General features: G+C 44.5%; 1 protein-coding gene across 2 annotated transcripts; it reads left to right on the top strand.

The window, feature by feature from the left end:
* Positions 1 to 5,356: 5,356 nt before the first annotated feature.
* On the top strand, positions 5,357 to 12,245 carry MALSU1 (mitochondrial assembly of ribosomal large subunit 1). Of its 2 annotated transcripts, none has more exons than XM_027738432.2 (4): positions 5,357 to 5,543; positions 7,144 to 7,322; positions 10,134 to 10,215; positions 11,408 to 12,245. In XM_027738432.2, exons 1-4 carry the CDS (start codon positions 5,357 to 5,359, stop codon positions 11,584 to 11,586), a joined length of 627 nt encoding a protein of 208 aa, XP_027594233.1. In that variant the 3' UTR covers positions 11,587 to 12,245. The 2 variants fall into 2 exon arrangements, with proteins under 2 accessions (XP_027594233.1, XP_027594234.1); XM_027738433.2 differs by lacking the exon at positions 5,357 to 5,543 and adding an exon at positions 5,690 to 5,896.
* The last annotated feature ends 371 nt before the right edge of the window (positions 12,246 to 12,616 follow it).

Genomic DNA, 12,616 nt, shown 5'->3' with positions numbered 1-12,616 from the left:
AAACCACAGACACTCGAGCAACAAGATGAGGCCTATCAGCTTGGCTCTCCAAACTTTTACTCTGAGTCCCATGTAAAATCCTGAGATGCAATTGCTGATGCTGTCTTTGTCTCCTTTGTTTCCATTGGTCTTGAGAGACCGGATTGGCACTACCACTCCCCAGAGGGCAGATGTGTGGATATATGCTCTACGTACAGGGATCAGCAGAAGGAGGGGTCTAGCAGGAAGGGGTAGCATTCAACTCCCTTTTCCCCTTCTCTTTTAATTTTTCTCTCTCCTGCTGTAAAGATACAGCAATTTCTGCTTGCTCCTACATCCTTCTTCGACCACTTAATCAAATAAATGAAAACCCCAATATAAATAAAGCACTATGTTCCAGTTTCTGCTTTTGCATGATGCAGCTCAGAAAATATAAACTTAAGCAAAACCAATGTGCCTTGTTCACTCTAGCTGCAATTCTGTGTTAAAAAAACTAACTCCGAGGCTTTTCCCAAGCGATCTGGCTTTGTAGCCACACATGGTCACCACTCAGCATTGTGGCATTTCACAGTGTGAGATCAGCAGCAAACTGCTGAAGTCTTGGCCACTGGATGATGACAAAAGGACAGTATCTTATCTGTAGCAGGGAAAAGGTTGCTGAAGAGCTTTACTGAGATGAGCAAGCAGATCAAAAATGCTTTATAGTTCATGTTCCATAAAAGCCCTGCTGTTAATAGTAAAGGTTATAACCAAAATAGAGGCTGGCAATGACCTTACCCAAACCATTTCTAAACACTAATTTCTTTGAAGATCTATATTTCAAGATAGTTACCTTGTTTACTGTGTCTTGAAACATCTCTGATATATGCTGTTTTCAGGCAATATATAAGCATAAACACACTTTCCTACTGTTTTAGCAGATCCATCAAATGCTCATCAGCCTATTTTCTTCTTTTTTTCCCAGGTTTTCCCATTATTTTAATTCTTCTGCGGCCATTTCAGTTATATTATTAAAAGCAGTGTATTTGCTATTGTTCCATCTTCCTTATAGTTAACATCCTATTGTCTAACCAGAACTGGGCATCTAAGAATATTTTCTGACTTAAACAGAAAACACATTTTCTGCAAAAATTACTGCCTGAATGTTATGTCCTCTGTTATCAGTCAGGCAGGACTGTAATTTGTATTTTTTGCTCTAGCTTGAGGCAGGACAGGGGTTTATTGGAAAGCTTGAGATGACCTGAAATGAAGCATGAAAACATTACATCTGTCACGTCTTAGGATCAGTGAAGGCTACCACTGACCTAGGCTGTATGCAAAAAGCATCTTGTTTCTGCAAAACATTGCATGTTAGGAGCTCAGAGACATCTTAAGCTTTTGCATAGAAAACAGCTTTCGGGCATATGTTAAGAACTTTTTTATTCTTTAACTTAAGTATACAGAATATATTGCATTATCTCCCTTTAAGTATCATGTCAGACTATTACATTTTTATAGTGTGATTTTGCATTTTCAGCTGTAACTTCTATTTCATACATCTTTACTTTTATACAATGGAATTTAACTGCTGCACTGACAAATAAACCATCTAATGATTTTAAAGAGTAGACTTTCTTTGTCTCAGAAAGAAATACTCTGAGATAAGCAACTTGATGAGTTGCCCAATTATTGATCAAAACAGTATCTACCTCCAGAAAACACAACTGGATTTGCTTTACGCTTAGTTCACACCTGGTACTACCATTGGTTATCTAGCTGATTTTGCAGTCTCCCTTCAAGTGTACTCAGAGCAATGGCATCGCAAATCTGAGAAGCAAGACTTTCTCAACAACCAGATGACAGCTACAGAACCCAATTTCAGAACAGATCAGGATACAAATGAATTTCGTGTCCTTCAAAAGGCAAGAACAGCTGACAAACAACATATTTGTGAATGTCAGCAAATGTTACAAGACAGCTTTCAGGCATCCCCTCTGGAGAAATAACATCAAGAATGACATCAAACATAAATGTACATAATTTTTATAGAAAGAACATCTTTTCAAACATGTCATCAAGAGAAACTGAAATATCAGTTCGGTAACAAGTTTGTTAAAAATTACTTTAAAAACTGAACTATTATTTCAAACCATTTGTTTTGTTTCTCCCCCCTTTTCTTCTGGAACATTTTTATAGCACAAAGACACTCATCAGATGTGGCATTTTTTTCTTACCAAAAGTATTTTGAAGCTGAAACCAAGGCTAAGAACCACCAGTCCCTGAAGAAATAGTAGAAGAATCAAACAAAAGTTTGCAAGAGACATCTAGCCACTGTGGCTCATTAGTACAACTGATCACCTCCAGCCTCATACAGCATAGTCAAATTTTCTTTAAAGATAAAGCTTTTATCACTACAAGTCTGTATATTCTCACAGAATCACAGACTTGTTAGGGTTGGAAAGGACCTCTGGAGATTATCTAGTCCAATCCCACTGCCAAGGCAGGGTCACTTACAGCAGGTTGCACAGGAATGTGTCCAGAGGGTTTTGAATGTCCCCAGAGAGGGAGACTCCACAACCTCCCTGGGCAGCTGTTCCAGTGCTCTGCCATGCTCAACATAACGACATTCCTCCTAATGTTGAGGTGAAACTTTATGTGTTGTAGTTTATGGCTACTGCTCCTCATCCTGTCGCTGGGCACCACTGAAAAGAGTCTGGCACCAACCATGATTATGTCCTTTAAACCATAATACCATTGTTTTACCATTATACTCAGTGAGAGGGGGAAAAACATTCTGAATGGCAATTCTTTCATTTTACCATACCTGTAAATGTCAGCATCTCCAAGGGAAAGGAGGTGCACGGAAACAAGTTTCACCCACATTAAATAGAAATGCTCAGACATGCCTACCTAGGTCATGGTTTTTTAGCCCTTGACAACATTCTCCATAGCAAACCAAACACAGTGAGACTACTACCCTGTGCCCATTAACACTGTGTGGGAATTACACAAATGTAAAACACACTTTCCCAAGAAAAATCAAGTTTCAAACCAGCTGCAGCTTTTTAGCCAAAGCCACTGCCTTTAAAAGGGGGCACAAGGCCTGAGCTGGGATATGTGATTTCAGTTTACATGGCAGTGCCCACATTTTGTATCTGCCCTTTTACAGATGCCCAACAACCTAGCACAGCACAGAGCTGGTTAAAGTGCAGGAACGACCTTCCCTCTCAAATTTAGATACATCAAATCATCCTTGAGTTGCTTGTTCACTTGGTTTGTTCAAGTGTACCTGTAACCAGCCACCCGTAACTGCTTCCCAACCTCTTACGTAACAGGAAGACTGCCAGGGCACATCCCAAAAACACCTCCAGCTCGGCACCACCGCCCCCTCAGAAGTTCCTGTAGGCATCTACAGAGGAGACTGAGGGAGACTTCATTGCAGTCTTCAACATCGTCATGAGGGGAAGCAGCAGGGCATGTACCAATCTCTTCATTCTCATGACCAGTGACAGGACTTGAGGAAATGGCATGAAGCTGAGTTGGAGGAGGTTTAGGTTGTATATCAGGAGAAAGTTTTTCACTCAGAGGGTGGTTGAGCACCAAAACAGGCTCCCCAGGGAAGTGGTCACAGCACCAAGCCTGTCTGAGTTCAAGGAGTGCCTGGACAATGCTCTCAGGCACATGGTGTGATTCTTGGGGTGTCCCGCACAGGGCCATGAGTTGGACTCAATGATCCTGATGGGTCCATTCCAACTCAGCATATTCTATGATCCTTTAAAATTTATGCTTGTTCAACCATCCCCTGGCCCATGTTCCCAAGCCATGGTACCAAACAAACAGCTACCTTCAGGATGTATCCCTAAGGGAACCTGCATCTATTTTCTGGCTCCAGAATCCTGTAGGCCAGGTACAGCTGAAAACCCAACTGATCAGCTGCACGTGGCAGGGAGGACAATGGAGACCAAAAGGTTGAAAAGCAACCAGCAGTGTGTGCTGTAAAACAGATACCCAGTCACAGTTTCTTGTTGCATGATCCAGGGCTTCGAGGAGGCAGTGAGCCACAGGAACCTTGTCATGTGTCCAAATTCAGGGAGGAAAAAAAAGTGAGTGACGAAGATGTTGAGAGGTCTGAAAATTTCAAAATCCAAACATGGGTTTCATGCAGTGCAGGAAAACATAACACACACACACACACACACACACAAGGAAATCTGAAAGAGAAAGGTCCCTTCCCATTTTACCACCTTGAAGGTCAGACACTCCTCACAGAACACAGACAAGGAGCACAAGGCGGGGACAGGGAAGGTGACGATGAGCCACTGTCAGCCCCGATGTTCCTTGTCTGCACACCCGCACTCCCAACCTGGGACTCTGGCAGGGGGCCAGGAGTGCCCCGGGGCTGGGTCCGGCGGGCACCAAACATGACTGGGCTGCATCACAAGCAGTGTGACCAACAGGCTGAGGGAGGGGATTGTGCCCCTCTGCTCTGCTCTGGCGAGACCCCACCTGGAGTGCTACATCCAGCTCTGGGGTCCTCAGCACAGGAAGGGCATCAACCTGTTGGAGTGAGTCCAGAGGAGGGCCACTAAGTTGATCAGAGAGATGGAGCACCTCTCCAGTGAGGAAACGCTGAGAGAATCGGTATTGTTCAGCCAGGAAAAGAGGTTTCAAGGTGACGTAATTGTGGCCTTCCAGTATCTGAAGGAAAAATGGGGCAAGACTATTTACAAGAGCATGTAGTGACAGGACAAGGGGGAATGGTTTCAAATTGAAAAAGAGTAGGTTTAGAAGAGATATCAGGAAAAAATTCTTTACTGTGAGGGTGGTGAGGCACTGGAACAGGTTCCCCAGGGAAGTTGTGGATGTCCCACCGCGGAGGTGGGGCCAGGTTGGATGGGGCTCTGAGCAACCTGGTATAGTTGGGCCTGCCCATGGCAGGGGGGTTGGAAGTAGATGATCTTCAAGGTCCCCTTCCAACCCAAACCATTGTATGATTCCATGACGGGCCGAGCGCCCGCTCCTCGAAGAGGTGCCGCTCCGACGAGCAGAGCCGCAAGGCCCCAGGGCCGCCACCCCGTTGGCGCCGGAGGACACCCGGGCGGCGGTTCGGGGACACCCCGGTTCGGGGACACGCCGGTTCGGGGACACGCCGGTTCGGGGACACCCCGGTTCGGGGACACCCCGGCTCGGGGACACCCCGGTTCGGGGACACGCCGGTTCGGGGACACGCCGGTTCGGGGACACGGCCGGCAGCGCCGCCACCTCCAGGCAGTCGCCGCGCGCACGCCCGCCGCCACTGCCCGAGCGACGGCCGGTTGCGCCAATGAGGCGAGGGGGCGGCCCCGCCGCCGACCAATCGCTGTGCGGTACGGCGGAGGGGGCGGGGCGCGGGGCCGGCATGTGGCGGGCGGTGTCGGGGGCGCGGCGGCTGCTGCGGCCGCTCGGGGCCGCGGCCGGGGGCACCCCGCGGGCGGTGCCGCCGCCACCCCGGGCCCCGCCGGGTCCCCGCGGGGGCTGCGCGGCGGCGGGAGCCGGAGCCGGGGCCGGGGCGCTGGAGGCGGCGGCGGAGCGGCGCCAGGCGGCAGGTAGGGCCCAGCCGCGGGAGCCGCGCTGCGGGGGTGGCCCTGAGCGAAATGTGACGCCTCGGGAAGAGGGGGCTGCTCGAAGCGCGTGGAATCGCTTCTGCAGCTGCGGGAGGACCCTCACGGTGCCCAGTGCGGTGGGATCGGCCTCACCTCGGCTGCGACCGCGGGCCTCGGAGTCACGGCATCGGCGCAGGGCCAGCATCGACTCCCTTGCCCGGCGGGATAATGAGGATTCGGGGCTGGTGTGAATGGAGCCTGTGTGTAGATGCCTACAGGAACTTCTGAGGGGGCAGTGGTGCCGAGTTGGAGGTGTTTTGGGGATGTGCCCTGGCAGTCTCCCTGTTACGTAAGAGGTTGGGAAGCAGTTACGGGTGGCTGGTTACGGGTACAAGCCTCGTGTGCACAGAGCTGGTGTGTCCCGGCAGCTGTTCTGCAAACCTTCTCCAGCCTGGATCTGGCCATGCCGATCAGCGTGGCACACCGTGCCCGGGGTTGTTTAGGCCATTCGCTCTCTAAGGAGGCACTGGAGACTTCACATGTGGCTACCAAGCAAATATTTAACTTTTGTAACCACTGCGTCTGGAGGGGCTGTGGCCATCGCTAATTTTCTGCATGTGTGACCACAGCAAAAAGTTGAAAGAGTGCCTGAGTCCCTGAGCTCAAAGGCTTCCATTTACAGAAATCTGATCCAATTTCAAATCCCCGTTCATGCATATAATTGTATGTAGCTGTTGTTCTTGTGTTTGGTTTTTTTCTTTATATTGGGAAATATGAAGTTTGGCTCTGTGCTGATGCTCCGTCTGCACTAACGTTCACTTTATAGTGGTAGACTTGCATTGCTGACAGATTCAAATTATGTCTTAAGTGTGCACACAAATTGCATCTCCCTAATTAGGACAAATTATAAATAAACTGATTTCTTGGTGTGAACACAAGGTAGTTGCACAGATTTAATGGTTTCTAAGCTGGCTTGCTTAAACTGTTGAAGGACTAAAGCATGGTCTACAATATCATAATCTTCTGCAGCAGAACAGGCTAGGGAAAAAGAAAAAAAGTGGCTTTACTCCATGTGCAGATAAAGAATATCTTCACACTGCATCACGTCAGCTCCATTTTCAATACATTGATTTCACCTGCTTAAGGCTCTAGAATAATTTCATCATGTATTATCACAGGTCTGTTGAAAAGCATTGTTTTGAAATATTTTCAGTTTTGTCTGTTGTTTTAATAATGTCTGTTGAATTACTTAGGTTTCATTCATTTTAATTGACAAGTGTCTGATGATATCATTGACTTGTAGATGCTAACAACAATAAATAAGTAAGTTAGCAAACATCAGAGTTTCATTTAGGTAACTTATATGTAGTGATAAAGTGTTGTTTACCAGAACACTGCTTAGTTCTCAGCTTTGATGATTTTAAAGATGTTTTTGAAAAATCTGCAGATCATGTTGCATTGTCGGTATCAAACCAAACTTCATAATGAGTGACTAGCTTAGGCTATAATTCAGTTAATTGCTATTTTATGGCTTCTTAAATGGTTGATTTTTGCAATTAAAAAGATAAATTGCCACTGTGTTATTTTTTCCATCTGCTCCCAGATACTGTTCTTCAAAAATTCAACATTGACTTTGTTGTAGCACTGCTGAGGCAAGAAAACGCTAAAGACATCTGTGTCATCCAGCCACCTCCAGAAATAAAGTACTGTGATTATTTTATAATTGTGAGTGGATCTTCAACACGGCATCTCCATGCAATGGCACAGTACATGCTGAAAATGGTAAGACAGTTTTTGCTGCTCTCCCTGAGTTTTGGGGAATGGTTTTAAATGTTGTGAAAGGAATTTCCTCAGGTTTGCACGTATAAGGTTGTGCCAGGTAAGATGAACCTGATTACATTATATCATTTAGTCCTGAATACATCTAGCAACTAACTATGCTTTTTCGCTTTAGCAGCACTACACAAAATGTAGTAATATGTTTTAAAAACAGACCTCACTGGATGTAGAACAGTGATGACATCAGCAGAGTTTGGTGGCTAGGACAGGAGTGATGTGAAATAGTGATGATGACCTGTGTCCACTTTTATCTTTGTCCAGCAAGCATCATAGCTGTTCCCAGTCATTCATAATACTTACTTTGACTGTTCTCAAACCCTAATCCCTAAAAGTTCCAGATTCTCAGGTATATTGTAAGGCTGGGAAAAAGATGGCATCCTGAGAGGCACAGGATCCCCTCCTGGGCTTAGTAAAGCAAACTGCTGTTTAATATTCACCCTGCTGTGCATGAAGAGGAGGAAAGGAAGTGCAGTGGTAGCCATCCTTGCATAGAAATCCTGGCTTTGGTGGAATGTGAGCTTTTCAGTATAGAAATAGAAGTCAATAAAAATACAAGTAGAGCTTAGGGATGAGGACCAGACTCAGGGGAGGGGAAACTTCATGGCCAGAAAAGAACCGTCTGACTTTAAAAAGCGCAGTGTGAGGAGTATAACCAGTCCCCATCTCAGTCAGCTATCTGGACTCAGCCTGGAGTTTGCCTTCTCTTCACCCACTTTCTTTCCCTTCCTGACCCCATTTTTCCTTTGGTTCTTGGTTTTACATTCTTCCTTCCAGTCCCATTGGTTTCAGCTGTGAGACTTGAGGTGGGGAGGAAAGAGAGAGAGACGGTTTTGCTTTTCAGTGTATTTCTGAACAGGCTAGGGGAGTTTCTTTTGTTCTTTGAAGGAATTGATGCATCTTTGCAAACCAAATTTTTGCCTTAAGCTGGAAGTTGCATTAATGTGATTTGAATGTACTAAATCTAAGTGCTTTACATATATATATTCTGTTGTTTGCATAACTTGCAACAACTTAAATCAACAGCTTTCCATCTCCTCCAGACCAGGAGATATCAGTGAGTACTGCCCACCCTGCAGAAACATGGCTGTGCTTCATAGCTGCACCCTCTGGTGGCTGTAAAAGCAGCGATTTTGTAAAGGCAGAGCCTCTGGGGAGAGAAGGTGTCCCTCCTGGGCCTCCTGAAAAACCGGGAAGCCTGACCAAGTGCATGGGAGTGGCTGAGCTTGTCTCACACTGAAAGTTTTCTAGACAAAAATAAGCGGAGTAGGTGCTCAGGAGTACTGCCAGGCAGCTGGCAAGCTTTACCATTACCGTACCTAAAAGCTTATGTCAGTGCATGATTTAGTCACAATAAAACACAGAAGTGCTCAGGTGTAGCATGAGATCTTCCTGCTTTGCTTCCAGTAGCTTGTAAATGGCGAAGTCCCAACTACTGCTTACCCATTCCCATCTGGTTTCATGTTAGAGGAAGAAGCTAACACTTCCTGGCTTTATTATAATCTGTTCACCTTACACAGCCTCTAAAGACGGGGCTTGGAAACTTGTAGCAGAGATCAGCCTTTGCAGGCTGATGATAGCTGATGGCAGTGCACACAGGGCTTTTAGCATTTTAAGCCGACTTTCAGAGTCTTTGACAATTACCTGCTTTTGAAGATGTCTCACAAGCCATCTTAAAGATAGGAAGGTAGAACTGGTTCTGAGATACATTTTGAAAGTAATTTAGAACTAGGAGATTTTAAAATTTTCCTGCTGGTTTTCAAAAGGGTCATTATCTGGCAGCCAGCATTCTGTGGAACAAACAAGAACAGTTGCATTTGGTGATAATTGTATTCCCAGTGAAGTGGGACTCCTTTCTTAGCCAGCTATGCTAGTATATGTTATTTTGTGTTTTGCCTCCGTGGCAGAAAGGACTGTTAGAGCCCTTTCTATTGATGCTTCTTGTAGAGAAACAAGTAGGTTATGGGCAGACCCAAAAGTGACCATGCTTCAGCTTCCAGTTGTCAAATTTCCTCATCTCTGGTGGGTGCTTGGGTTCTTCATGTACTGGGTGGGGAGAGCTAAGCCTCTTAAGCTAGCATTTACAAAAGCCACCCTGTGTTGCAAAGGGAACTACCCACTTTCCCTAGCTGAGTGTCTGTTTTGAGCTGCCCCCTCGCCTCTCCCACAGCAGTTCATAGCTTGGAAACCTGTGTGCCTGTCATGCTTTTCCCCAGCTTGCAGTGAGTGGTGAGTGTGTGCACTCCAGAGACAGGAGGCTTGCTTGAATGCCTTCCTCATGGCAGGGGGTGAAACTTTCTCACCACACTCCCCTCTGAGAAGAGGATAAGCTTCCATTTCTGCATCCTTAACTAGCCAGTGCAAAACACCAATGAAAGGTATTGGAAAGGAAGTAAAACTTGGTGGTAGTGGCAGTTCTAGGGACCCAGTAACTGAAAGACTACTGTAACGCTGAGCAGTTACAGTATGCAGTATTCATCTCAATAAAATATGATTAACCTACAAAATTCATGGATAACTGTATGGGAATTCAGAGCATTAGGTTCCAGGTTTGATACTAAATCCCATTGAGAAAGCTCATTTTCTAGTACTGCAAGTGTATATTCATTTTTTTGTGCAGACTCCAGAACCAACATGAAGTAATCTAACCCATTTAAGCTTTAAAGCAACTCAGCAAAATCTAGCTTCTCTGTTGAGTGCTTTTAAATAAATGCAAAGTACTTAATTTCCTGCCATTACATTTTTTTTTTTTTTTAGTACAAGCATCTCAAAGAAGAAAGTGATCCTCATACACAGATTGAAGGAAAAGAGACAGATGACTGGCTGTGCATTGATTTTGGTAAATATTTGTGAATCTGACAAGTACAAAGTTCTGCATGAGCTCCTTGTTGACAGAAGCATCTCACCGTGAACCCTGGTTGCTATGGAGAATTTGCAATACTTTCCTGTTTTGGAATTCCAGTTGCTGCTTGAACTCATTGAGATATTAAATGATTGTTCATTAAAGATCTTTGGCACTGAGAAAAAAAGCAGTAACTACTCTTTAGTGGCTAAAACACGTTTTAATAAATTGAAGATAACAGTAGTGGGGAAAAAAAAGCTACTTTTGTCAATTTTCTCAGTTTTCTATAACCACTCTTTGGTTAAGTGGGTGCTTGCTGTATACTGCCTTAGTAGTGAACTATTAAATGGACTTTTTCACTGTCCAGATCATACCATGACATGAGGTAAAACATCAGTCCTAAGAAACTGAGTGTAATTCTTTATTCTTTAAGTGTGAAACTCTACACAAATATAAAAGATTGCATTCAAAAAGCATTCCTCCTTCACTGCTAATTCTAGAATATCACCCTCCAACTTGGTGTTTTGGCCTAAAAGAGAGGATAGCTGAGTGAGGAACACTGCAGCCAGTGATATTAAGCCTTGGGTACTTAACTATCATAATACTTCACTGTAATAACTGAAAACCTATTGAAATTTAAGGACATATATATTTCCATTCTGTGCAAACAACAGTAGAGAATGTTTATTCCAGTGTTCGTCTAATGCACTTTTTTCTAAGAAAAACTTATCAAAGTTTGGACCTATTTCATTATAAAAACCACCTGAGAAGCGTGAACAACACAACTAAGAAAAATTACTTGGCTATAGCTGGATGTTGTTGGTAATAAAAGAAAGCTGAAAATCCATCTGTCACCTTGCAGGACTCTTTGAAGTAAAATTCCTTTTGACTTATTTTCTTCTGTCCCACAGAAGTCATAACTTCTTTGGTCTGGAGTCTTGTGATAGTGTCTTATTGTGAAGTATTGTGCCTCATTTTTGTGACTGTAGTCTTGGAGTCTTTTGAAGGACTGACCAATTCCTAACACTGTTTAAGAACTGGAAGCAGCAATTTAAGAAGATACCTCTATGAGCTGACCTGTTACATTGAGCCAGAATAGGGGTGGAAGACTTGAACTCTTTGCACAGCTGAAGGTGTAGTAGTGCTTTACAGTTCACATTAATTTATTGCGAATTTCTGTTCTGCACAGGTAACATTGTGGTGCATTTCATGCTGCCGGAGGCACGAGAGGTTTACGAATTGGAGAAGCTGTGGACTCTCGGTCCCTACGATGACCAGTTAACACAGATGACTCCGCAGTCCCTGCCAGAAGACTTTATATTTGGACTGACTGCTAACAGCAGTGATCATCTTGAGACAAGAACTTAATGCAGCTACTGTGTGGAAAGAGAATGAGTGTGCCTTCACAGATCAGAGAGAGGCTTGGGAACTGACTGAGCAGTCAGTACAGTTATCAGTACAAAACAGTGTATTTATTGGATGTGCCTAAGCAAAGTTCTAAACAAACTAAAAACGTGATCAGAATCATAGAATCATCAAGGTTGGAAAAGACCTTTAAGATAAAGTCCAACCATAAAATATCAAAGAGGCAATCCTATCAGAGCTTCCTGGGGGAGCTACTGTCCCAGTGGAGTTTGCAGTGAGAAGAGTGGGCCAAAGACAGCTGCTCAAGCTACTTACCCTGAAACTCATGCTCATCCTCTGAAGTAATTGGTTTTTTAGTATCTTTGAAAGACTTGCTTGTAGTGGCAGTGCAAAACAGATTTGAGTGCTGCAAGGAAAAACTGAAATAGTACAGCTGAGATGACGCTTCTTGTGTTAAGCTGTTTGCTTCTGGTCACAATAAAGCAAGTCATGGTCTGAGTTGAAGGGGGACAGAAAACAGACTGGTGTTACTGAGAACATAAAAGCCAAGAGCAGCAGTGACAAATAAATGTGCTTTGAGTTAACAGAACAGTAAGTCAGTTTTTCGGCCAAAGCCAATCTGTTTTTAATAATAATAAAAAACCCAAACTGAAGTGCTTCAATTAGTTGTCTTCAGTTAAAACATTCAGCTCAGTCTGCATGTGCAGTTGGCTCCTCCTCTAGCTTTTCTCTCACCTAGTTTCTGAAAAGGGTCACTGAGACACACTGGCAGTATAAACCTTCAGCTCTTCGAAGTGGGCAAAAATAGTTCTATAGGAAGCCCTTGGTCACTGAGCATTACATACTGCAGATGTTGGGCACTCTCAGAAGTTATCACACAGCTTGTTCTTAATCTGATTGCTGCATGCTCTGCTCAGTTAAGAAGACCTTCAGGGTGGTAAGCTTGTCTGTGTAACACACACCACTACAGGACAGAGTTTTCATCACTGGATTAGGACCTCTTCCTTCTGGAGAAATTTGCATTGCCATGCAT

The sequence above is a fragment of the Pipra filicauda genome, unplaced genomic scaffold, assembly GCF_003945595.2.
Source record: "Pipra filicauda isolate LSUMZ 115617 unplaced genomic scaffold, ASM394559v2 scaffold88_size2543281_pilon, whole genome shotgun sequence".
In the NCBI taxonomy this organism is placed as follows: Eukaryota; Metazoa; Chordata; class Aves; order Passeriformes; family Pipridae; genus Pipra; species Pipra filicauda.
Note: the sequence above shows the minus strand (reverse complement) of the source record. Positions and strands in the feature narration are given on the sequence as shown.